The sequence below is a fragment of the Eschrichtius robustus genome, chromosome 15, assembly GCF_028021215.1.
Source record: "Eschrichtius robustus isolate mEscRob2 chromosome 15, mEscRob2.pri, whole genome shotgun sequence".
NCBI lineage: Eukaryota > Metazoa > Chordata > Mammalia > Artiodactyla > Eschrichtiidae > Eschrichtius > Eschrichtius robustus.
Genome location: NC_090838.1, coordinates 22089128 through 22116232, shown reverse-complemented (window position 1 = coordinate 22116232; position 27105 = coordinate 22089128). Strand labels below are relative to the sequence as shown.

At 37.0% G+C, this 27105-nt stretch overlaps 1 protein-coding gene across 1 annotated transcript in view; it reads right to left on the bottom strand.

The window, feature by feature from the left end:
• Positions 1 to 27105, bottom strand: part of BABAM2 (BRISC and BRCA1 A complex member 2) — a 442279-nt gene that overhangs the window by 369051 nt on the left and 46123 nt on the right. Inside the window, exon 3 of the mRNA XM_068564980.1 lies at positions 24547 to 24623. Coding sequence (XP_068421081.1) covers positions 24547 to 24623 — 77 coding nt within the window. The remainder of the gene's footprint in view (positions 1 to 24546; positions 24624 to 27105) is intronic.

Here is a 27105-nt window from a genome sequence, read left to right as displayed (position 1 = left end):
TTCAAAATAATCCGGGAAAAAGTTGACGGAGGACTCATCAAACATGATGGACCATGAACTGATAATTGTGAAGCTAGGTGATAGGTACCTAGGAATTCATTATACCACTCTCCCTACTTTTGCATTTGAAATTTTCCAAAAAAAAAGTTAAGGGACTTTCTCAAAGCCTCCACATATTGACACCAGAGTTGATCTCTGATGACAAACAATATAATTTATGTTGAAATAATCTTCATTCAGCAGACACAGAGTTGGAAGGGACCTTATAATGAAGGCAATCATACAATTTATCATCCAAACTGGGACACCCTAGAGTGAGAAAGAGGGCGTTATTAATAATTAACCAGGACAAGAGATGTAAAAAGGAATATGGTTGATCGCCCTCCACATATGATAACCAGCTCAGTTTCTGACAGCTTACAATTATCCCTTAAAATACACAATGTCTCTAATAAACAAGTTATATGGAATCTATTTTAATTCTTCCAGTAACAAAGAACTCAGTATATTAGAGGACAACACCAATCACTAGAAGCTCTTGTGCAGAGCCCAAATCCTCTTCCTAATAACCTGTCCCTGGTAGTATTGGTTTTAATACTTTCTGGGAGAACAGACTGTGATGAGTAGAAAGAACGCTGAACTAAGAGTAGAGAATGGGATCTGCCATTAACTAATGATACCATCTTGGACAATTTACTTAACCTCTCTCAGCCTCCACTTCCAGTTCTTTTTATCTTTAAAAACTAGCACTCCTGGTTTCTTCAAGCATTGCCTATGTGTCGTGATTTCTGTCATACACACACTAGTTTGATAATGTTTCTCCTACACTGTGCTGCCCAACTGTCAATACCATACTCATGTATAGTCCACTATGTCACAGACACAGCAGAAGAACCTAATTCCTAGCTGGGGACCCAATGTTTCTGTTAATACAGCAAAAGATTGAGTTAGCTTTTTCAGTAGTCACATCATGTTATTGGTTCATACTATATATCCCAGATTGTTTTTCATGTAACTGACTTCCTCTACCTACACAGCTAATTTCTGAAATCTAAATAAGGGACTTTACACAGTTAAATTTCATCCTGTTGTTTTTGAACCAACATACCAGCCTACTGGGATTTGTCTGTCTCGCATCATTGTATCAGTCTCTTTAAACTTGTGTTCTCCACAAGTTGAGCAAATATGTCCATATCACTCACAAAAATCTTGAACAAAACATAGTCAAAAATACAACCCTAGAGTACTTCATTCAGAGACTTTCCAATGATTGTACAATTTACTGCGAATCTACTTAACCATTTTTTGATTTAACAGCATACATATCCAGAAAGACATCACATGAAAGTGGTCAAACTTTCTGCTGAGGGTCTTCCCTGGCGGCGCAGTGGTTAAGACTCCACGCTCCCAGTGCAGGGGACCCGGGTTTGATCCCTGGTCAGGGAACTAGATCCCACATTGCATGCTGCAACTAAGAGTTCTCATGCCACAACTAAGGAGCCCATGTGCCGCAACTAAGGAACCCGTGAGCTGCAACTAGGGAGCCCACCTGCCGCAACAAAGACCCAGCACAACCAAATAAATAAATAAATATTTTTTAAAAAACAGCAACAAAAAAAGCTTTCTGCTGAAATGATTTGCTATGTCAGCTGATCTACCATCAAAAAAGAAATAAGGTTAGGTTGGCATAACTTGCTTCTAAGTAAACCTATGTTGGCTACTAAAGATATAACATGTTTTAAATGCTCTCAGACCATTTGTTTAATAACCAGCTCTTGAAGCTTACCCAACATCAATATAAAAATTAAACTGTCACTTTAAGAATATATCTCTCCTTCCTTTTCTTTAAATATTAGGACCATGTTTTTTCTTCATTGCAGTCTGCTACCATTATCCACAATTCCTCAACCCCGATAATTACTTGGTAGTTCTAATAATTCCAGTAATTCCATTTTTTCAAAAAGATCACCACTATAAAAGGAATATTGGCTTGGCTAATTAATTCAAACAGGAATTCCACTGAGTGCTCCTTTCAGTACCATAAAACTGTCATGCAGATGACAAAATAAAGCTGTTTTGTCTCTGGGACAAAAATATTTTTTGAAGAGCACTGCAATGCTGTCTCATGAATAATAAGATTCCTATTAATGATAGTAGCTATATATCCACTTACCAAGGACACTACTAAAGAAATTGCTACAATCAGTAGTGGATTAGATGACATCAAAGAGTCTGTAGCTCTAAAAATAAAATTCTTTCACTTCAGTTAATTATTAGGATGACATAAATTCTAACAAATCCATGTCTCTTAAGAGGAATTGTAGCAAGACTAATAGGTTGAAGGTAGAATATTCTATTTTAATTAAATTTGCTTTTGATCATGTCTAATTTCTTTCAGATTCCTTTTGTTTCATAAAATAAAACTGAGTATTTGATATTTAAAGCTTATGCTAAGGTCAAAATCTTTTGATAATTTCATTTCAAAATAAATGTTAAGTACATTTTTAAATGAAAAGCCAATTTTTTCAACTCAAAAGTGCCCAAAAAGTTTAGCTCTACATATCTGGTCCACCTTATTATCTTGACCTTTAAGTTATCTTGACCTTTAAGTTTTCTTCCCTCATCTTTCCCACATTAAATCAAAACCATCCAAGTGATTTTAGAAAGTTGCTCGAAACTGTTGTCTAATTTGTGATCTGATTGCAAATTAAACAACAGATTTTACTATATCACAAAGATATAATTAAGACAATGAAAGATGTATTCGGCCAGATAATAATAGATCTGAATCATAAAGCTATGTTGCTAACTTAGGGTCTATAAGATAACTGAAGATCACAGGCTTAAAGACACACACAGTAAAATCAGCATTTCAGACTATTCTCTACATCTCAGAGTTGAAACTAAGGCTTTATCTCTCATAAACCTGATTAACTTCTCATTCTATTTTCAGCAGCTTCTGCTTGTGATTTTTGCCCTCAGAAACAAAACAAAAATAACCAACCATGAGTTGTTACTCTTCAAGTGTCCAAGAGAGATCCACACAAAAGTGGAAGTTTGTCAGTTCGTTTCCCAGTCAGGTACTAGTCAAACTGACCACCACCTTTCCCAGCTGACGTATGACTGAAGCATTAACATTTGATGTTGTATTTACTTCCTATTCAGCAATGCCACTGCTTGTTCTTATTCCCTGCATCACTTTCTCACCACGTTGATTTGCTCTTATCTGCTTCTACTAAGAAGCCAATTGTGAGTGTATGGTAATAAAGACAATAATTCTTTCCCAGCATGTTACAGTGGGAAAAGCATCGGGCTTGTACTCAGAAGTCTTGGAATTGGCTCCCTGACTTCCCAGTTATGTGACCTAGTCACTTGGACTCTGTGAGTCCTCCCTTGTATGTAAAACAGGGCAACTGGCCCTCTTGAAAGTTGTTGGGCAATTACAGTGAGATCATTTAAGTAAAAATACTTTGGAAAATCTGGAATGCTATATGATTGCTAATACTTCTTTCTAATTCCTAGCTGAATTATACAAAGCAAAAATTTAAAGCTGCTGTGGCCACAGCTTGACACAGACGAGCAACACTTGCCAAAAAATCAGGAGAAATAACCACAGAATGCTAGATGGGGTAAAAAAACAAAAAAAAAAACCACACCAATCTTTCTTTCAATTCTGAGTTCATTGTTTAGCAATGTGTCTTTTGCTGACTGCATCCACTGGCACAAACCAGAACACCAGCAGCAGAAGCAAATGAGCACACAAAGAACAATCTCAGCCTGGGCCTTTTACTTCAGCTCCCACAAAACAAGGCTTGGAAGATTGTGCAAAAGCCCACTCATAAACTTTCAGAAACTTTGTGAAAACCAAGCACTAGCCTGTGGAATTCATGAAAAAAAAAAAAACAAAACTGAATAATACTTCCTACTGTCAAATAACTCTGAAATGCCCAGCAGCTGGACCAAGAAAGATTCAAAAAAAATAGTATGAAAGATCCTTTGAGTTCACACACGACAGAGTCAAACAAGTCTAACAATGAACAAAAGCAAGTCCCGTAATCCACAGAAGCTAAAGTGGGGGGAAATCTACTGAAATGAATGAAAATTTAGGATGCTGAAAAATAAGGATGAATAGATTAAAATTCTTCAAAAGTAGATAAAAGAAAATGCTTTACAGAAACAAGGAATGATAAAATTTTAAAAAGTAAAACCACTACCAAAGTAAAAACAGTTAAAGCTCTAGCCAACATTCAAAAAAAAAAAGAAAGGAAAAAAGAAAAAGAAAGCAACATAAAATGAACAGTTTTTTAAAAGCAATGGTATCACGATGACAGTGTTTCTGTTTGATAATTTAAGTTGATGATAACAAAGGACAGAGACGGTCAAGCTCCAGCCAGGAAAATTACGCAAGTCAGAAAGAAACAAATCAAGCAGGGTCTGTAAGAGCAAGTTATCTACATGTATCACAATTTTCAGGGAAAGGGTGGAGAAATAAGCAAAACAAGTCACAACATCTCAGAAGTGCCAAGGTCATTCCAACAGAGTGGGGAAAAAAAAAAAAATTAAGAAATGGTATAATCTAAAAGCATGTAACAGAGACCAAGTGAAATATAGTAGAATTCCTTATAACACAGGGGCAAATTCTATCTTGACCACAACACGTGAAGTAAAGGGTTGATACATCATGGTGACCCTGTCATGAAAGTAGCGCTCTTTTATCCAGTAATAGGATTTCAGTGAGGCTACAGCATCTCTCTTCTTACAACATTAGTTAAAAGATTTCAACAAATTAAATATTTTACTGAATGGAAAACTATCTAAAACTACAGGATTCCCAGACTCTTAAGAGTACACTTAGACATGGAGCTCATAATCCTTCACAGAAACAAATTGACTTGCATGTGTCTGGTGGCCAGACTGCTGGATGGCTACAGAAAACAATTATTTTATAGAAGCAATTCCACCACTCAATCACAACACGCGCCGAGTCTTCAATGTGGACAAAAGCCCTCTGAAGCTCCATAACTAAAACTGTAGATTTGTTCCCCTCTTCTCTCAAGAAAGCTGCTACTTAAAATCAATGCCCCACTCCAAAGGTAGGATCCCTTCCATTCCCCAAAACCACAGGCATCTTTGGGTTATTCGAAATCCTGAAGAGCCATGTCGAGGTTCAGAACTCACACAGAGTCGTGGTGGTCCAAGGCACTCCTCTGGAGAGAGTCCCCTGTACTTCTTCCAAGGGTTCCCAGTACTTCACACTGACAGTATACACTACGCACAAAGCTCACGCAAGGAAGGCACACCGTAATGACTAAACACCAAGCCACTCTCTTTCCTCACAAGAGTATTTGTCAAAGGCAAGGACCTGATGGTCAGTTATCTGCACTGTCTTGAATACTCTCCACCACGCAGCCAAGCCCTCTCCAGACCTTCCACCTCTTGGAAGGAGACTTCAACTCCAACCTCATCCAAATATGAAAATAAATAACATATATTCAAATATATATATATATACATACACATACATAATTAATAGATCATCAGTGTGAATTCCCCACCCTTCCTCCTCAAAATTTACCCGTTTCTTTCCTAATCCTTTTGTCTTTTCCTCTTCCCTCTAGAGACTTAACCTCTGGTCTCTGCTCTTGATTCCACCTCTGCCATCCTCCTACAGGCTCTTGTTCCACAGCTATTCTTCAGGGTCTGTATTCTAATTACTAACGCTACTGAACAAACTACCCCAAAACTCAGAGGCTTAAAATAACAACCATTTTATTATGGTCACAGATTCTGTGGGTTAGAAATCCGGGTAGAATGTAGGTGGCTGATTCTTTTGCTCTTCACAGCATTGCCTGAGATCACTCAGTGGAATTCAGCTGATGGACAGACTAGTTTGAAGGGTCCAATATGGTTCCACTCACATGTTTGGTGCCTGGGCTGGGATAACCCCAAGGCAAGAACTGCCAACTGCAGTGCCTACATGTGAACTCTTCATGCGGCTTGGCTACTTGACAGCATAGCAAACTCAAAACAGTCAGACTTCTCATGCGGTGGCTCAAAGCTCCAAACCCAAGTGTTCCTGCTAATAAGACAAACACTGAATTGCCTTTGATGACCCAGCCTCAGAGGTCAAGCAGCATTACTTGCATCATACTCTATTGGTCAAAATAATCACAAGCCCACACAGATTCAAGGGGAGGAAAATTATACTCCAACTCTTGAAGGAGGAATGGCAAGGTCACACTCAGTACAGAAGACCACGCAGGACAGGAGATACTGTCGTGACCATCTTTGGACAGTCTGCCACAGTCTCCTACTTCACTACTTTGTTTCAGTTTAAAATCATGCTCAGGGCTTCCCTGGTGGCACAGTGGTTGAGAATCTGCCTGCCAATGCAGGGGACACGGGTTGGAGCCCAGGTCTGGGAAGACCCCACATGCCGCGGAGCAACTAGGCCCGTGAGCCACAACTACTGAGCCTGCGCATCCGGAGCCTGTGCTCCGCAACAGGAGAGGCCGCAATAGTGAGAGGCCTGCGCACCGCGATGAAGGGTGGCCCCCGCTTGCCGCAACTAGAGAAAGCCCTAGCACAGAAACGAAGACCCAACGCAGCCATAAATAAATAAATAAATAAAAATTAAAAAATTAAAAAAATAAAATCATGCTCAGTCTAATCAATTCTCTCTTAAAATGTCTACTCTTAGTCCTGTCCATAGTAGGCTTAGATAAACAAAGAAACTTGAGAAGGTAATTGTAGGCAAGGGTAAGAGAATTAGCAAAAGTTGGGGGGTAGAAAGCAAATTACGTGCCCAGGGGATGATGAGCAGACTACACTGGGAAGAACCAGATGTTCAGAAGGGAGAGGGCAGATAGAGTTGAAAATGAAGGCTAGAGACAGATGGTCCAAGTTGTCTGGTTTAGAGTAAAGAAGGGGGTAAAGAGAAGAGAGAGTGCTGGCAAGGTTATGATAGTGCCAAACAATGGAGGCCCTCAAATACTGGGCTTCAGAATTTGGACTGAGGAGGTGCTGAGCAATGACTGGATGAGTGGATGGGAGAAAGTGCTCTGAGATTCGTGAATTCTTTCCTTTCTATAGGAGATGGCCAACCCTGAGAAAGCAAGTAAACAATCTGATGTTTAAGGGTGATTGCCTGGAACTTGTCTTACCCAAGAGTAATGAAATTACACTTAGAAAAACAGAAAAGAAGAAACAGGAAGATAAGAACAATAAAAAAAAATTAACTGGAGAAGAAAACATTTTGCAATTTGCTCTACATTAGGATGACCAAATTGTCTGATTTCAACATGAGGTAGCATTCATTCTTCAGTCATGACAGTCTTTAGGCATACTGTCAAGCAACGTATTTCATGTCTAACTAATCATTTCATGATCTGCTTATTGGACCCATCCTGAAGACAGAATCAAAAGCGCTGCTACTCTCAGGATAAATTCAACCTACTCTTTTCTTCCCAATGTATTATACTCATCATTTTAAAATAAGAGATTCATCAATCAAGAGTTGTTCTTTACAAAGTAAAGTCATTTAGTCCTATTGTAGCCAAGTGTTGGCAAAACTACTTTTGTGAGTCTTTTCCCTGGTTCTTTCTAAACATGCATATCAACCTGGTAGATTTATATAAGCTTTCAGAGCTCTCTTTCCCTGTCTTCAGTGCAAAAACCATGATACTCTTTCTCAAATCTTTAGATACGCCCTTGTCCCACTGAAAGTCCCACTGAAAATTAGTATCCTTCCAACTGAGACTTTCCACATAAGATATAATCTTTTAGTGCTCTGGTCTCACTCATTTAATAAATAAGCATTTCCTGATCAGCTACTATGTGGGGCATATAGACCTTAGAGATCCCAGGGATTCCGCCCCTAGAGTTTAGCAATATGTTATTTCAGGAACCACAGATTTGACTGGATATAAATAATCTGGATAACAAATTCTCCCATGTCTTGGAATCCAAATTTCTTCCTTCATGCTCTCCTTAGTGCATTATCAGGATTCAGTCTGTTTCTATGATGATACTGCCTGATGTCCATAAATCTGACATAAAATCCACCTTCAGAAAGTTCACTTTTTCTGTAAAGCAGCACAATTTCTCTTTCCTTTCCTCTCATCTTAAGAACCAGAACACAAAAGAAACAGAGAGCTACGCCAATGATGTTGAACCTCACAGAAGATGGGGTTTTCATAAATATGAAAAGAAGAGTCAGAAGTAGAAATGATGTGTTCCAGGACAGACTGTTAAGGATGCCACTTAAAATAACTCATGCATGGGTCTGTATTCTCTTTATAAACAGGTTCTTCTCTCAGACGAACTGGGCTAAAGGTAACTCCTATTCTACATGAATAAAATCAGGTTGTCAAAATGTGACCTCCGAGTCATAAGAAAGTAAGAAAATTGCTCTTTTCTAAGTCCCACAACATAGTTCACCCACTGTGGCATGACAAATTAGAACTAAGATGACATTTATCTTCACATTAAGTAGTGAAGACATGTGCTTTAAATTATCTCTGCTTTCCAAAGAGTGAAAATCCAATGCAAATACTGAAGTCATATCCAAGGTGAACAGTCTTAATGGATGCTGGTAGCAGGAACTGAAAATTCCCACTGTTAAGAGGAAGACACACAGAGAAGAAATAACTGGGCAACAACATGGCCTAAGTCATTAGAATATCCTTGAAAATCAAAGCCCGAAATAAAATGAAGTACCCCATGTGACTCTGAAGACTTAAGCATGACTCATTTGCAATGGGGGGAAAACTTCCACTAATGCATATACATGTGTTAGGAAAAAAACAGACAAGATTTACAAATGATGTCAAAGATCACTCAAGTTTTTGCCCTAGACCGACAAAATGGAAAGGGTAATTTCAAACTGCTACCCAGCACTTTTAGAAGTTGCCAAAGTTTTGAAGATTTTTGTTCTTTCAAAGGAAGAAAGCAACGATGAATAACAATAGGGTACTTCCTGGCCTGAGGAAGAGGGAGACAGGAGCTCTCCAGCTGCACTTCCTAGAGAAGTATGCCAGCTGCCTTCTGCAAACTGAGATCAAATTTCCAAGAATTTACAGGATAGCAGTTATGATAGATGACCTAAAATACTGATCTGTTGCAAGAAGGATGTAGTGCAGACCACACAGGAACTGACAGGAAATCAGCCCTCGGGCTGGCACTTACACATTTAAGAAGGCTAGGAATCCTGTACTTTTGACAGCCAAATTTCATCATTTTCCTTTGTAGGAAGAGTTATCCTTCAGAGAGAATAGTCAGAAACATCTTGTACAAAGCTTCTTGGTGCCTATTCCTATTTAATAACACTGCCCCCTGCCTGAACCAGTGGTTTCCTCACATGTTAGAAGTCCATCTAAGGTCCTACAGCACTTACGTGACCAAAAATCACATGTTTGCTGGCACACACCTTCATTTTCTCAGCCACAAGCCCACTGAATGCCATAAATGATTCACAGGCTGTGATGATGGTAAGAAGAAAAACTAATATTTGGAGTTCACCAAATAATGAGTCATCCTCCTGGAAGAAAAGAAATCCTTAGAACTGGCAGCCCTATAGGACAAAATTTTAAAAATTGTTTTTAACATTAATATTAATTCCATAAAAGTTGGCAAAATGAAAACGATTGAGAAACATGTGACATTTGGTTTGCTTATGTCTTATAAAAGTCCAGTTCATGCTCCAAGAAAAAGAATGAGTAGGATATCTATTACCTATTCCTAGACCTGCCTTCTGGACTCACTGCTGCCAAGTTACTCATTCTCCCACACAACACTTTCCATACTAATTTTGACCCTTAAAAATCAAAAAGAAGCCTTGCCTTCTTTGCACCCAAATGCCAAAATTGAATCTTTTAGTATTTCACCTTTATAAAGGGAATGTTTGAAAACAGGCCTCTTTGGCTGTGACATCAGGGAGCTACTGAGGCCTCCAAGGGCCGGAGGAAACATTCCCAGCCCCTCACAGTGCTGCCTACTCCTACGGTGCAATCTGGCAATGGCCAGGGACCAAGTCTTTAAAGCTGTTTTATGGTATTTAACATATGGTCATAAATTGCTCAGTGCTCTGAAGAGGGGCTAAATTTGCCACCCCTATTGATGAGAAATGTTCTTATTTATTTAAATTTAGTGGCAAATTGGCACTTCTCCAGATGGAGAGGTTTAGGCATAAGTACAAAGGAAGAACTAACTAGAGATGGAGTTGGAACTTTTCTATACGCTGAATGCAACCACATCAATTTAGGTTTACAGCACCACGATCAAACAGGGTTTCCCATATAGAGCGACAATAATAGGAAAAGAGTCTAATTTCTAAGGCCCAAGGAGGGGGGAAATATAAATTTTATTCAGACTGCATGAAAACTTTTTTAAAATTTCTTTCTCTTTCTCCTCAAGTTAACTCTCTCTCTTCCTTTGTCCCTTCACCTCCCCCACAAGTTAGATGTATGTGGACTTCATCTGAAGTCTAGAGACCTCCCTGGAAGTTCCTAAATCCCTTCGCATCCACCTTCCTATTTGGCCACAATTTTTAACTTGCTTATTTTTTTTAATGGCTCTAATTCCCCACCGCTAAAGACATGATCCTACTAAAACACTTTGTTCTCTTCCTTTTACAACCAAGCCCTGTAGCCAAAGGCAGAAGGAAAACAAGAATCTTATTTATTGATTGATTTGTTTTTTGGTGGGGTTGTTACTAATGGTATTAATGTGAATGGCATCAAAAGGGAAATGGGAAGGGTAAAGCCACCGCTGGTTTTGTTTTTTATATGCTGATATAGAACCAGCAGAAGAATCAAAAGATCTCTCGCCTAACTCTGGAAATGTGAAGAAGGATTTCAATAAATTGGAGGTTTGACAGCAGCCTGGGAAAAGTATTAAAAGAACTGTTCTATGAAGAGGTAGGCTGCTTATATCAAATAGAAGTCTCATTTTTTATTTTGATAGAAACGGAAGAGCCATATCTGCCACACAAATAAATATAGAGATTGATTTATTAAGAATCAACATATACAAGTTAATATGAATGATGCCACATACTAGGAAATTTAGACATGGTTCATATCCTTTGGGAGAATGGAAATATGCAATCTCAATTATTTCCCCTAAAGCAGACTAATGATCCAGTGAAAATCAATGGAGATCAGCAATCAGAAAATGCCGCATAAAGCCTGCCATGCAACCAGAAGTGATCTGGAGTGCCTGTGCCATCTGGAATGCCCATCAAATGCCCCAAAAGGTCTTATGCTAACGTCTGTTGAAATATCCTGGAGGTGAGAGCAGCTCAATGCCCTTAAGGGCCAAAATAATAAAGAAAAAGGACTAGTTCAAAAGAAACAGAAGCACATCTGGGCCCTCCATACACTTCCATTAAGAACCTGGTTTCCTAAATACCTTTAATTCTTAGGTCAGACCAGAAGTCTCTGCTTTACCTATTCTGAAAAACTATTAGTCCCTCTTTTCTGATATGAAGTCACTATTGCCAGTACCATAATCGTGCAAAAAAAGGGAATCATCCTAAGATACAAAGTTAATTAACAGAAACGTAGGCATGTACTGACACCAACTTTGTACCCTCACAAGATGCTATACATTTACTAAGACAGTCCATACCAGAACCCATAAAACAAGTCACAGTAAATTTTAAAAGATGTAGATCATATAAAGTATGTTCTTTGACCATAATGGACCTAAATTCAAAATCACTAAAAGAAAGATATCTGAAAAATCTAGAAAATTCTGGAAACTAAATGACGTTTCTAAATAACCCATGGGTCAAAAAAGAAATCAAAAGGGAAATAAGAAATATGATGAACTAAAATGAAAATATAACATATCCAGATTTGAGGGACAGAGCTAAAGCAGTACTTAGATAGGAATTTATAGCATTAAACACCAATATCATAAAAGAAAGATCTCAAATCAATGACCTCAGCTTCCACTTAATAAACTAGAAAAAGAAGAACAAGAAAACCCAAAGTAAGAGAAGAAAGAAATATCAAAGATCAGAATGGAAATCAATAAGATAGAAAACAGAAATACAACAGAGAAGATGGATAAAGTCAAAAGATGGTTCTTTGAAAAGATAAAATTAAAAAATTAGCCAGACTGGTAAAAAGAAAAAAGAAGAAACAAATTACCAATATCAGGAAGAACAGATGTGACAACATTACAGATTTTACATATTTAAAAAAAAAACAAGAGAACATTATGAAAAACATTATGCCAATAAATTCAGCAACTTGGATGAAATGGACAAATCCCTTTAAAGATACAAGCTACTGACACTTGAGAAGTAGATGACCTAAGTTCTATATCTATTAAGGAAATTTAATCTGTACTTTAAAGTGGTTTCACTGGAGAATTCCACCAAACATTTAAGGAAGAAATAATATGAATTCTTCACAAACTATTCCCCAAAACTGAGGAAAATGGTTCTCATTTCACAATTCATTCTGTTCTGAAGTCAGTTTTGCCATGATGCTAAAACCAGTAACAAGCATAAAAGAAAACCACAAACCAATATCATCCATGAACATAAATGCAAAATTCTAAACTATTTTATTTAGCAAATTGAATCCAACAACATATAAAAAGGCTAATACATCATGACCAACTGAAGTTTACATCAGAAATGCAAGGTAAGTTGAACATTCAAAAGTCAATCCACCATACTAATAAAATTTTTTAAAAACCACATGATCATCTCAATAGATGAAGAAAGTATTTGCCAAAATACAACATCCATTCCTGATTTTAACACAAAACAAAAAACTCTCAATTAACTAGGAATAGAAGGGAACTTCCTCAAACTGATAAAGGGTGTCTGTGAAAAATATACAGCCAATATTATACTTAATGGTGAAAGACTATACATTTTCCCTTAAAATCTGGACAAGGCAAGAATGTCTGCTCTCATCACTTGAATCCAACAACATGTAGGAGACTCTAGTCAGTGCCCTAAGGCAAGAAAAAGAAATATGGGGGGATTATATTTTCAATATATTAGCAACAAAGAGTTAGAAAAAGAAAGTTGAAAATAGATATACTATAAATTAGCATCAAAAAATATGAAATATTCAGAGGTAGATTTAACAAAATTTGTACAAGACCTGCTCACTAAAAACTACAAAATACTTAAAGAAATTAAAGAAGACCTAAATAAATGGAGAGGTTATCATTTTCATCCATTGGAAGACTCGATATTATTAAGATCTTAATTATCCGCAAATTGACCTCCAGATTCAATGCAATCTCAGCAGGATTTTTGCAGACATTAACAAGCTAATTCTAAAATTTCTATGGACATAAAAATAGTAGAAGTAGTAGGACTTATAGTACCTGACTTAAAGATTTACTACAAAGCTATAATAATCAAGGCAGAGTTATACTCACATAAGGATAGACATATCAGTGGAATACAATGTAAAGTCCAGAAATGGGCCCACACTTAAATGGTTAATTAACATGCATATGGTCAAAGTTAACTCAAATTGGATCATAGACCAAAATGCTAAAGGTAAAAAATATAAAATTTCTAGGAGAAAATCTTTAAGACCTTCAGGTAGGCAAAGATTTCTTAAACAAGAAGCCAAAAGCATAAACAACAAAGAAAAAATGTTAAATTTGACTTCATCAAAGTTAAAAAGTTGTGCTCTTGGAAAGACACCATTAAGAAAATGAAAAGAGAAGCCATAGACGTATGAGAAAATATTGACAAACAGACAAACAACTTCTTTCCAGACTATATAAAGAACACTTACAACTCAACAAAAAAAACAATCCAATCAAAACATTTGAACACTTAACAAAAGATATATGAATAGCCAATAAGCACATGAGAATGCAAAGCAAAACTACAATGAGATACCACTACACATCCACTAGAATAAATATAATTTAAAAGACCAACAATATCAAATGTTGGTAAGAATATGGAATAACTAGAGAGCTCGTAAATTGCTAGTAGGAATGTAAAATAGTACAACCACTTTGGAAAACAGTTTAATGATTAACATACACTTAGCTTACAACACAGCAGTACCACTGCTAGGTATTTACCCAAGAAAATGAGAACATATCTCCACAAAAAGACATGTACAAAAATTTAACAGCAGCTTTATTCATATAAGCCAAAACCTGGAAATAACTCAGATGCCCTTCAACAGATGAATGAATTATTTTTTAACTGTGGTATATCCATACAATGTTCTACTATTGGCAATAAAAGGAACAAAGCATTGATATAAGGAATAGTATAGATGAATCTCAAAAACATTAAGCTGAATGAAAGAAGCCATACACCCAAAACTACATAGTATATGATTCCATTTATATGAAATTCTAAAACAGGCAAAACCGTTTATAATTTCAGAGAGAAGATAAGGATCAAGGGTTGGGGGATGGTGGTGGAAGGAACTGACTTGTGGAGGAAAGAAAATGTTCTATATCTTTGGAGGATGAAAATGTTCTACGTCTTGACTGTGGTGTAGTTAAATAGCTATTTATAGCTGCCAAAATGTATGGAATTGTTCATCAAAATGGGTACATTTTATTTTATGTAAATTATACCTCCATAACGTTAATATAAAAAAGTGGGATATAAATTTCTATCTCAAAGTTACTGTGTGATTAAATGAGAAGATGTATATAAATAAGCCTAACTCTCTATAAAATATATGCTCAATAAGTTAGTCTTAGCAATTTTATCAGTCATTTTTTAATAAACTATAATCAGCATCAAAGCCAGATTTTATAGATATATAGTTAGCCTATAACTAAGCTGACTTCTGACTTTACAAATTTTTAATAATGTTAGTTGCTATTATTAAAAATTCTTCCAACATTCCATGAATTCCAAGAAGAAACATTCTGAAATACCAGACAAAGGAATCCTCAAAATCTAAGGGAGAGTTAATCTCTAATCCACAAAATTAGCACTTATTACTTGACTTTCAATGAGCATTTTTTTAGAACATTCACTAAATCAAAGGTGACCTGCCTCCCTAATTAGCCTCTAAAAATACCTTGAACGCTAGATAATAATAATCTTTAAGTAAATGAATCTTTTAAAAAGATAAAAATAAAGTAAAATGAAATATACTACCAAGAAAAATTATAATGCCTCTTGGCATGATGCCAAACTAAATTCCTGGACTTCTGTGTCCAACTTTTTACTTAGCGCAACTGTTACAAGTCCTAGTAAAATTGGTTCAATCCTCCTCTCCTTGCAGATGATCCTGGAGTCCCAGCCAAGGAGCCTCACAGAGAGCACAGCCATCAGAGCAGCAGGTTGGCAAGTGCCAATGAAGAACCAAATATGTCACAGAACAGTCCAGCCATTTTACTATTGCCTTGGTCCATCCTACTGAAGACTAAACAGTGTGAACAAAAGTAGAAAGAGGAAGAAAGGCAGGATATTTGAGAAGTACAACAAGCAAATCACTTGTATATAGGCTTTTTTTTTTTTTAGAGAGACAGAGTAGTTTAATGTGATTGTTTCCAAACCTGGCAGCAGCACCTAAGAATTTTTTTTGTTTTTTTTTTTAATGCAGATACCTAGGAAACATCACAGGAAATTCAGATTCTGTAGGTCCAGACTGAGGTCTGGGAATAAAATAAGGTTGTTGGACTCTCCTTAAGGCCCCCCTCCAATTTTCCAATGTTATGATCCTGAAAGGCAGACTAATAATTAAACCCACTTTCTCCTTCACCCTCATTCTCTATGGGTTGCCGTCTGCTGTCACAGGAAACCAAGAAAGGTGACTCACAGACCCAACTGAAAACAAATCAAAGATAAACCACTGGTACAGGGGATTCATACAAGAGAGGAATTTAGGGATGGAAAAGCCCTAGGAAAGGCAGGTGTTAGAGAATGGCAGAAAATAAATGAACTGGACTTCATTATATTACATGCTACATTTCCTGTTTCAGGGATTGTGAGCATCTAACGCTTGGCTATTTCTTTTCCCCTCCTGTTTTAAAGTGAAAGTCCTAAAGAAAAGAAGAAAATTATGAGAGTATTTTTGTTTCTACTTTATACTATTGAAGAAGGACATTAAGGGAGTTAATATAAGGCTAAATATTGAATGCATAAATATTGCTCTATAATGCTATTCACTTTAGTAATTCAGTGAAAGATGAATCCATCCATCCTCTAGATCTTATCCAAGGAGTTGTGTTTCAGTTCCTCAAAAGCAAAGGTAGAGTCATAAGGCTCGTTCAGGATGTAGGCCTCTAACGTAAGTTGCAAATACAAATATTTTGAGGGTATGTTTGCTCTTCGCTAAAAGCTCTAAATTTTTTGCATAAAGATTTTAAAATTCCAAAATTTTTACTTTTTAATGAAATTCATTGTTTTAAGGGAGAAAACTTTGAGGTCCCAGAAACTGTTCCATTTCGCCTGACTCATAATATGGTTAACGGAATGGGTCCTATGGGAACAGAAGGTCTTTTTCGAAGAGCTTGTGAAGTTACAATGAGGCTGATGCAAGATCAGAGAGAACCTTTAATGAGGTAATCATCTATATTTTGTAAATAATCAAAATGCACAGATGTTTAATAGTAACTTTGAATGTGACTATTGGTTTAATAGTAACTTTGAATGTGATTATTGGTTTCTAGGTTGTTTTCTTTACATAGAAGCTACTTTGCTGAGCCTGCGAACCACAACTACTGAAGCCCGCGCACCTAGAGCCCATGCTCCACAACAAGAGAAGCCACCGCAATGAGAAGCCCGCGCACCGCAATGAAGAGTAGCCCCCGCTCGCCGCAACTAGAGAAAGCCTGCGCACAGCAACGAAGACCCAACGCAGCCAACAATAAATAAATAAATTTTTTTAAACAGACTGAATTTTATGGTATGTAAAATATATCTTAATAAAAGCTACTATCAAAAAAAATCTACTTCAACCAGTACAATGTATATAGGCTTTTGACTTGGACTGTCGTCAGCTGAGCTCCACCGAGGGGGCCCAAGGAGAGGCTGGAAGGGCAGACTGTGACAGCCTCGAATGCTAGGCTGTGGGATTCGGTCGCTAAAATACTGAAGGGAAGGGAGAAAAGGTTAAAGCAGAAAGATTACTCGGTTAACATTTTCCAAATAGATTATTTATTTTAAACAATACAAGAAATTTTTCATAAAATAACACTGTCATCCCAACAAGACTGCCAACAGCTACAGCCACAGCAGCCAACCTTTGGACCTACTGACCAAAGTTCAGGATATAAGGTATAAGAACAAACCAAGCAAAGTGCAAAATTCTTACAGATAAGATTAAATCAACAGAACCTTAATATCTCTTTCAGCTGATGCAACAAACTTCTCCAAAACACCACTGGGACCTTCTGGTGCTACCAGTTTGGCGTTTAGTTTATGTTTGACAGCCATCAGGCAAAGCCCTTGAGTGTCTCTACACACTGCTACATAAGTGAAGTCTTTAAAGGACAAAGAGCAGAAAAAAAGAGCATTCTGAGTTTACTATGCTGATTAGCTAAGACAAAGTAATATATAATAGACCTGAGATGCAAGAAGCACTGTGTCAATGCATACACACACACACACACACACACACACACACACACACACACAGGGCAGCCAAACCACTTGAGATAGGATAAAAATGAAGTCAAATTTCAAGATTCAGTAAAGCAGAAGTTCTGGAACACTATTTACAATTTGTCTATAAAAATCTCTGTGTATATTTGACCACTGTTTAATTAAATGATACATTCCATTTAAATAGCAGTTCTGAGATTAGTTTCCTTTTGTTGTAATCATTCTCCAAAAAATACAAATTTAAATTTAGTGACACAGTATCGAAGCCTTGGAAATGCTTCGATTTTATACTGCTCCTCTGAAGACACAGAGACATAACATATCATTCAAATCATAATCTTTTTTTTTTTTTTTTTTCACTTTTTCCTCTGAAAAAAAGGCTTTTCCTCTGGGAAAGTCTTTCAACTTCAAAACCTTTGGAGATCATTTTTTGGCATGACTTCTTGACTCTGTCACAAATGGCTCTGAAATATTCATCATTCCTCTCAGATGATAAACAATGGCACTGCTTCTACTGCTAAGGACAAAGGCAAAATGCCTCTAGTTTCACTTGGAATCTCTTTAGAAAGAACTCTAATAGATACCTCTCTGGGTACCTGCCCAGCCCATGCTCACTTTGTGTTAAACTGGCCTCTAGTAACCATGATAATACATGAACCAGAGCTCTTGGCTATATGACTGGATCCCAAGTGGACACCCAGCCCAAGATGCCAAACAGACCCTCTCACTCGAAGACCATAGACTGTCTTCTCGTGGCCTTGAACTTAGTCACCATGTCCTAGGGGGCTCAGGAAGCCATTTCTGCTCTACATGAGGAGAAACAGAAATCTGGGGGAAAAAGAATAAAGTGAATATGGTGACAGGAAAATATGTTTCGGGAGGAAGACAAAGACGTACAAGAACACAGATGCTGACCAGCTATTATTGTGTCTGCCACCCGTCCAGTCCCTATGAGGCCTGGCTATACTTCCTGCCCTTGGGCACCATGGAGTTCACTTAATTCCTTATAAAGACAAACAAACAAACTCTTTAGTTTATGCTTGTTCCAATGGGTTTCTTATAACCAAACAGTCCCTGATTAAAATAAATTGTTAGTATGAAAAATAGAAATTTTAAACAAAAGATAATTTCAAATTTGAAACCAGTGTTAGGAAACCATTTGATTTCGGCCACAGATTTGCTTGATATAACTTAAAATATTTCAATTATCTCTCTTTATAGTTACATAATAGTGTTACTCAAAAAACTTGTAAAATTGAGAATATTTCAGAGTTCTGTCACTTCCTCATCAAACCTCTTCATTATCATATCCAAAGAATGAACATGGTCCATTCATTCCACAAACACAAATTCCCCTCTAAATACCAGGCAATAATGTACAGGTTAGAAATAAAATATGAGCAAAACAGCTTCACACCCGCCCTATTTAAATAGGACACAAAAAAACACAAACAATAATTTCTTCAAGAGTTAAGTGCTATAGCGCGTGACTATTTTTACAAATATGCATTTATAAGAATCTCGCTGATCTTCCTCTGTGAATTTTGCTGTAATGGGCATATTTTCACTCATTTTAGTGGCACCATCCTAGATCTTAACATTTGTTTTATTTAAATCAATTTGATCACTGAAGATTCACTTTTCCAATCCTCTTTAAGTAAGTACCAGTTGTCTCTTCTACAATCATGAAATTCAAGGACTTTTTTTTTTTATTAATTTTTATTGGAGCATGTTTGCTTTACGATGTTGTGTTAGAAGGACTTCTCTTTAATTCAGATATCCTTTGATATTTTCCATGAGAATCTTACACAAATTGGCAACGCTTTCAATGCCCAACAGTTTTCTCTTCACATTGAAAAGAGCTGAGGAGACAATAACGTCATTCCTAATGTACTGTAATCTTCTGGTCTTTTTTACTTCAATTATTTCATTTTACACGTGGGTAATTCTGTAGGAATAAATTCATGAATTCATGAGTAGAAATGTGCCCTCTCCTTTGTCTTTCATTCTTACTATCATTAACTGCAAAATTTATAGAAGAACTGTTTCCTAGTATATAAAATATCTCAAAATATAAAATTTCGTTACATAATAGTGTCATTAATCTGCTTTGAGAAGGCAGAGTAAAATATATAAAGACAAAATAGAAACAGACTCCAAATCTGCAAAGTACTGTATGTCCTTCCTGTTTTCTGAATTGTTAAGAGCGATGTTCCAATTACAAATTCCTTGTACAATAAATAACTTCTAAAGATTGAATTTCTGTTGGCAAAAGACTGATACAAGTAACAGAATGTCACATTCTTATTTTTCCAATTCAATAAACTTTTGTATATACAGTTTCCATAATCAGTTGTCTTTTCCTTTTATTTGGCTATGGACTGCTTAAGGCTAGGAGTCTGACTCACCTTAATGTGCAAGAATCTCAGTCTATAAAGTTCATTTATTACTCAATTATTATAGAGCATTCTACAGGCTAAATTAAGTCTCTAGCATATAATGATGATATCAAGCAATAACTTAATAGGACATAACTACAAGATATGGTAAATACCAGTCCAAATACCCTAATCACCAAAGTTATAAAATCTTACAGTAGTGAGAGGATACAGGATACTAGTAAATGCTTCCTAACATAAACTCATACAGCTAGAAAGATCTTTGTGAAGTCACATTATTTCTGGCTCAAGACTGTGGACTGACCACAAACATTTATTTCCTCTCTCTTCTAAGACCCACCCTCTCATTAAATGATAGTGGAGGAACAGAAAGATAAAAATCAAAAACAACAGGAGAGTGAAGAGGAAGGGAAAACAGTAGCAACATTTCCACAAATTCCTAGAAGGCAGAATGCAGATGGAAGAGTAGTACTTGAAGAGATAGGGCAGAGAAAGCTTTGGCTGCAATAATGAGAGGAAGAGGCTACTGATGAAGAGGAAGCCATCTGTCCTGGTAAAGCCATAAAAACTTGTAGTCATCCGGTGTAAGGAGAGGCAAGAATGAGACTAGGGGCTAAGAACAGGGAGACTGACTAAAAGCTCCACAGGCAATAATCTATATATACCCATCTCCCAAAAATGGCATGGTGGCCAGATGTGTATCCCCAGGAAAAAAATTCAGAAGACTTTCTTAAAAAACAGAATAAGCTATCTGGGGGAGAGCCAGAACAGCTGAACTCCAAATATGACACATAGGGGTGCTCATATTAACAGCCTGCCCACCATTAACCCACATACTCAATTAAGTCCTGCCTATACCGAAGTCCCAATCAGAGTTTTATCATGTTTTATATATAAACGGACAACCAAAACCCATCTTTTATTTGAGGAAAGGCTATAGAATAGCAGAGGTAAAAAAATAAAAGATGATAAAAATATAATCCCTGGGGAAAATCAAAATAATTCAGAAAACAGAAAAAAAACTAAAAAAAAAAAAAACTATATCCTTCAAAAACTTTTAAGATACTGTATTCATAAAATAAGAACAAGATGTTGCAAAAGAGGAACAGAGCTCTTAGAGCTCTTAAAAATTAAGATACCTGGGCTTCCCTGGTGGCACAGTGGTTAAGAATCCGCCTGCCAATGCAGGGGACACTGGTTCGAGCCCTGGTCCGGGAAGATCCCACGTGCCGTGGAGCAACTAAGCCCGTGTGCCACAACTACTGAGCCTGCGCTCTAAAGCCCACAAGCCATAACTACTGAGCCCGTGTGCCACAACTACTGAAGCCCATGTGCCCAGAACCTGTGCTCAGCAACAAGAGAAGCCACTGCAATGAGAAGCCCATGCATCACAACAAAGAGTAGCCCCCGCTCACCACAACTAGAGAAAGCTCAAGCACAGCAATGAAGACCCAATGCAGCCAAAGATAAATAAATAAATAAATTTATTAAAAAAAAAAAAATTAAGATACCTAATTATGACTGTGTTAATAAAAAATTATCAGAGGAGCTACAGGAAAGGTGGAAGGATAGAGGGAGGAGTGGAATCTGAGCAAGTTGTTTGAGACTGTGGTCCAGCAAAATAACAAGGTAACCTGTTTACCAAGACATAATTCTAAAAACACAGAATTTTCAATACACAGATTCTACACTACAAGGTCAAATCCAAGAGAATAATAAAGGTAAATCCCATAGTGATAACTGCAGGAGCAGGCCTGCAGAGTTAATCATTCAAGCAATTTGTAGACAAGGCACAGATGGCAACTGTAGATTTAGAACAGACAGTAAGTTATCACCCTTGACAATGCAAAAGGAAAATAACAGAAGACAGAAGCTGGGAGGTGAGGAAGAGGAATGGAAGGAAGGGCAGGGGCTAATATCTTCATCTTATAAAGTGGGGAGCCAAAAGACACTGTCTATGGTTAACGGGAAACTAAATAAAAGCATACTAAGCGGTCATCATTACTGCATAGAGATTTTGCTTAAGTAATAACAGTGATAACTGTGTGCCAGGCACTTACTAAGAACTTTTAGGAGCTGTTCATTTAACTATATAATACAATGCTTTAAATGATCCTTTAAAAGAAAAGAAAAGAAAAAATTTGAAGTTACAGGGTAACCAACACAGGCACCGATAGTGGTGATATAACTACACTACAGAGGAGAAGAGAGAGAGAAAGGGTGCAGTGAAAATAGGCTGATACCTTATGCATCAGAGCAGGAAATCAAAAGATAGTAATATCTAAAATTGATAAGCCAAGAAACAGAGGCATAAGCATATTACTTAGATATGGGGCGATCATCCCCAGGAGAACTAAACACTGAAACAATTTTTTTTAAATATTTTAAGTGGTTGCCTTGAGAAACAGGACTAGGGCTGGGGAGAAATGGAACAGAGGACTACTGTTTTCATGTATTAAAAAATGTTTGAATTATTTACATTTTTAGTAAATGTGAATGATTTACTTTGATCATTTTCTTCAAATTTAGTCAATAATATTTTTCCCCCAAAAAAGTAGCAACCTAGTCTGTCCCTACTACCTCAGACAGGTGAAATTCTTTTGTATTTTAATGGTTTCCAGAGAATGATCTAACAATGAAAGGTTAGCAAGTCAGCATGTCACAAATTTTTTGGTTCACGTTGCATTTGGTAAATTAATATAAAGTGATTCTACAAATACTAAGATGTGGCCTTTCCTAGCCTAGAGTGGTCTGAAAGGCACCGCTTACCCATCTGTCCCACCTTCAACATCTTTGTTCTTTATTCCTCTGTATAAGAATTGAGAGACTTTCATACCCCCATTCACTAGTACAGTTTCAAGAAAGAAAATTCCTGATGAGATTATTGATACTAACCAACCAAAGCTATCATCATCTCCACACTAGGCTAGAGCTTCAGTACTGGTAATTATGGCAGAGAAGGGCTGATGCAACCTAGGCAGATGCTGTAGATGGTGGACTAAATCCTACAGTAGGTCTTGCATACTATTCATCGAGGTCACAAACCAGTGGTCCAAGAGCTCAAGCCAGCCCACACACACATTGGTTTGGCCTGCATAATGCTGGCCCACATTGTAATTTTGAAGAAGTGGCCTACATCTAAAACTGAGAACTCAAATAAAAATTCAGATTTCTGCCTTTACTCAATAAATCAGTAAGGGCAACCCCTCGAAACTGGGTAGGAGTTCCCCACTTTGCCACACCTAGCCTGCTTCCCTCATTCATGTTACCAGTCTGACCTTGTAGCCATTTGTATTTCTGACCTTTGCTAAAAAAGATAAAACGTGTGCATGCCCACTTGACCACAACTTACTCCCTGCCGACTGCCTTACTTTATTTTTGTTTTTGTTTTTTTTTGTTAACATCTTTTTTGGAGTATAATTGCTTTACAATGGTGTGTTAGTTTCTGCTTTATAACAAAGTGAATCAGCTATACATATACATATATCCCCATATCTCTTCCATCTTGCGTCTCCCTCCCTCCCGCCCTCCCTATCCCACCCCTCTAGGTGGTCACAAAGCACCGAGCTGATCTCCCTGTGCTATGTGGCTGCTTCCCACTAGCTATCTATTTTACGTTTGGTAGTGTATATACGTCCATGCCACTCTCTCCCTTCCCCCTCCCCGTATCCTCAAGTCCATTCTCTAGTAGGTCTGCGTCTTTATTCCCGTCTTGCCCCTAGGTTCTTCATGACCATTTTTTTTTTTTTTTAAATTCCATATATATGTGTTAGCATACGGTATTTGTTTTTCTCTTTCTGACTTACTTCACTCTGTAGGACAGACTCTAGGTCCATCCACCTCACTACAAATAACTCAATTTCGTTTCTTTTTATGGCTGAGTAATATTGCATTGTATTTATGTGCCACATCTTCTTTATCCATTCCTCTGTCGATGGACACTTAGGTTGCTTCCATGTCCTGGCTATTGTAAATAGAGCTGCAATGAACATTGTGGTACATGACTCTTTTTGAATTATGGTTTTCTCAGGGTAGATGCCCAGTAGTGGGATTGCTGGGTCATATGGTAGTTCTATTTTTAGTTTTTTAAGGAACCTCCATACTGTTCTCCATAGTGGCTGTATCAATTTACATTCCCACCAACAGTGCAAGAGGGTTCCCTTTTCTCCACACCCTCTCCAGCATTTATTGTTTCTAGGTTTTTTGATGATGGCCATTCTGACCGGTGTGAGATGATATCTCAATGTAGTCTTGATTTGCATTTCTCTAATGATTAATGATGTTGAGCATTCTTTCATGTGTTTGTTGGCAATCTGTGTATCTTCTTTGGAGAAATGTCTATTTAGGTCTTCTGCCCATTTTTGGACTGGGTTGTTTGTTTTTTTGATATTGAGCTGCATGCCTTACTTTGACTAGAACTAGGACTGAAAGACAAATTTTCAAAAAGTGGTAAATCCTTCTGATCAGTATCTTAGGAGATAACACCTAAAAGCCAGAAATACAAACTAAAGCACAAAATCCAATAGCTAGCACTGTAATCTACATTTTTCAGTAAAAGAGTCATCATTTACTTACATTTTAATGTCTCTCCAGCATATGGTATGTGCAATTTAAATCGGTCACAGTTGGGTCCAGGAGTCAATGACGTGCAGCTTTAAAAAAAAGAAAGAGAAGAAAAGAGTTTCTTAAAACCCCGCATATTTACAATATTTAATAAGTTAATAAAAAGTGATCCTTAAAGACAAACGATTAAAACACTGGCTTATAGAACAAAATAAAAGCCCTTAATGGTCATGGAGGCCAAGACACAACAAGACTCGCACTCAAACAAATAATTCATTTATCCCACAATAAAACCTATATGCCTTCTAACAATAAATACCAACACTGCTTCAACTACTTCTCTCAAAGAAGTGTATCTCGACTTTGAAAACAGGTATATGATCCAAAACAGGTCTGTAGTCTTTGATGCCAAGAACTGTAAAAGAAGAGTAGTTTTATGGTCATATTTTAAATATAGACTCTTAGTTTTCACTCAGTTAGTACTAAAAAGAGCCCACTTTTGGCCTTTTTCTGGTACCAGATGGTTTTCTCTCTTTTCCCGAAAATAAGGCGCTTCCTCTAGATTTGGCACCCCATAACTTACATCTGTAGCAGAGCACAATGCACTGCACTCAGTTTCAGATAAAATGCAAATCTAAAAGGGGGGTGAGTTAGTCACCCAGGTCTCAACAGCTTGTTTTTTTTTTTAATCTATTACTGCACAAAGTTATACAATACTCTTTGTTCTTTACAGAGATTTACTTTGTAAGATATCTCTCATAATCTTCTGCGTCATAACTTCAACTGCATAACAGCAGTATTGGCTTCATAAATTAATAAAATAGTAATATGAAGTCAGTTAAGGAAGTTGTATGTCTTCATGTAGTCAAAAAAAAAGCAACGTTTTTAATTTGTAAAGAAGGCTAATTTTCATTCATAATTCCAAAACCGCCTGTGAAACATTTCTGAAAAGGAACCTACAAAAGTAGTTTAAGGAATGGAAGCATTGTTAGAACAAATGTACAACTTTCCGAGATGGCCACTTTGAAGGGCAACAGTCATTTGAAACTAAATTTGAGAAGTGCTGGCTCGAAAAAAAACTAACTCAGATCTCAGATTAACTATTACTTTTCCCCAAAACTATTTGAATGTGAAAGAGAAAAGAAGCAGACAGAAACTTTAATGTATTTAACATAAATCACTAGGTTGATTATTCCTCTTTATCTTTAGTGGCCAATAAAAATATTAGTTTATAAACTAAACAAAATTGCACTAGTCATTGCAGAGTAATCTACTTTAATTTTTTACAGGTTTTAAGAACACAGTCTCCTTTTCAATATAAAAAATTCTTCAGGGCACATTTTCTTAAAGGTACTAAAATATTTCTCTTATAGTATAATCTTTCCTAGCCCACAACATAGTAGTTCTTTGAAAACACTTATGGAAAACACATAAATTTTCGCATTATAAAATACAAACGGACAGAAATGACCCTATAAGCAACACTAAGAATTTTTTCTCGTATATTATATTCAACCAGCAATGTTTTTAAATGATTTTTTAAAAAAATATTCAATCAAGTGTCTTTTGGGGTCTTGAAGATCATCAAATTACCTACATCGCTTAATGAGTGAAGTTATTAATAGTACAGGAAATCCTCGGGATTAATCTGATTCTGGTTTGTTTGAGTAACTCATCATTCTTCAATGTGAATTAAGTTTCTAAATTCTTACATTCACGGTGAGGCCACACTTTATATTATTCACTTTATGCCTTAACCACGACTAGGAAAGTGTTTTTGTGCTCTGCCTCTTCACCTTCCTCCCTTCCTACTTGAAGGGCTGGTTCCAGCCACCTCAGGGTGTAAAAAAATACATTCCTCCACCTGCGTGATTCACTCACTGATTCTTTTCACTTAGATAACATTTATTGAACATTGCTCTATGTGTTAGGAATACAGGGTGGACAAGACAGACAAGAGCTACAGTCTCACGATAATTAAATTCTAGCGAGGGACGGAGAAATGATAAAAAAAGAGACAAACACACAAAGATGGTTTAAGATTGCTAAATGTGATGAAGAAAATAAAACAACGAGCTGCAATAAAACAGGAGCCACATTACATTGGAAGACTGGGGAAGACCCCTGGAGGAGGTGAAATCTGAAACCTGAATAACGCGAAGGGGCCAACCACGCAAAGCTCTGGGGAAGAGCGTTCCAGCCAGAGGAAACAGCTGGTGCAAAGACGTGAAGGCAGGAACAACTCTGATATTTCTGGGGGAAGGAATCTTGCTAAGTCTGGGCAATGCGGCTAGAGCAGAGTGACTGAGAAAGAAAACAGCAAAAGATTAGGACAAGAGATTAAGCAAGGGACAGACCACGCAGAGCCTTGCAAGTGGTGGCAGTTGATTCAGGTTTTACTCTAAGCACAAAGGAAGGTTTTAGAAAGAGTAATATTATCTGATTCTAAGCTCTTAAAAGATTACCCAGTATACTGTATGGAAAAGGAAACTGTAAAGAGGCAAAACGGAAACGAGGAGACCAGAAACGAGTCCATTTCAGGCCAAGAATGATGCTAGGTACTTGGATGAG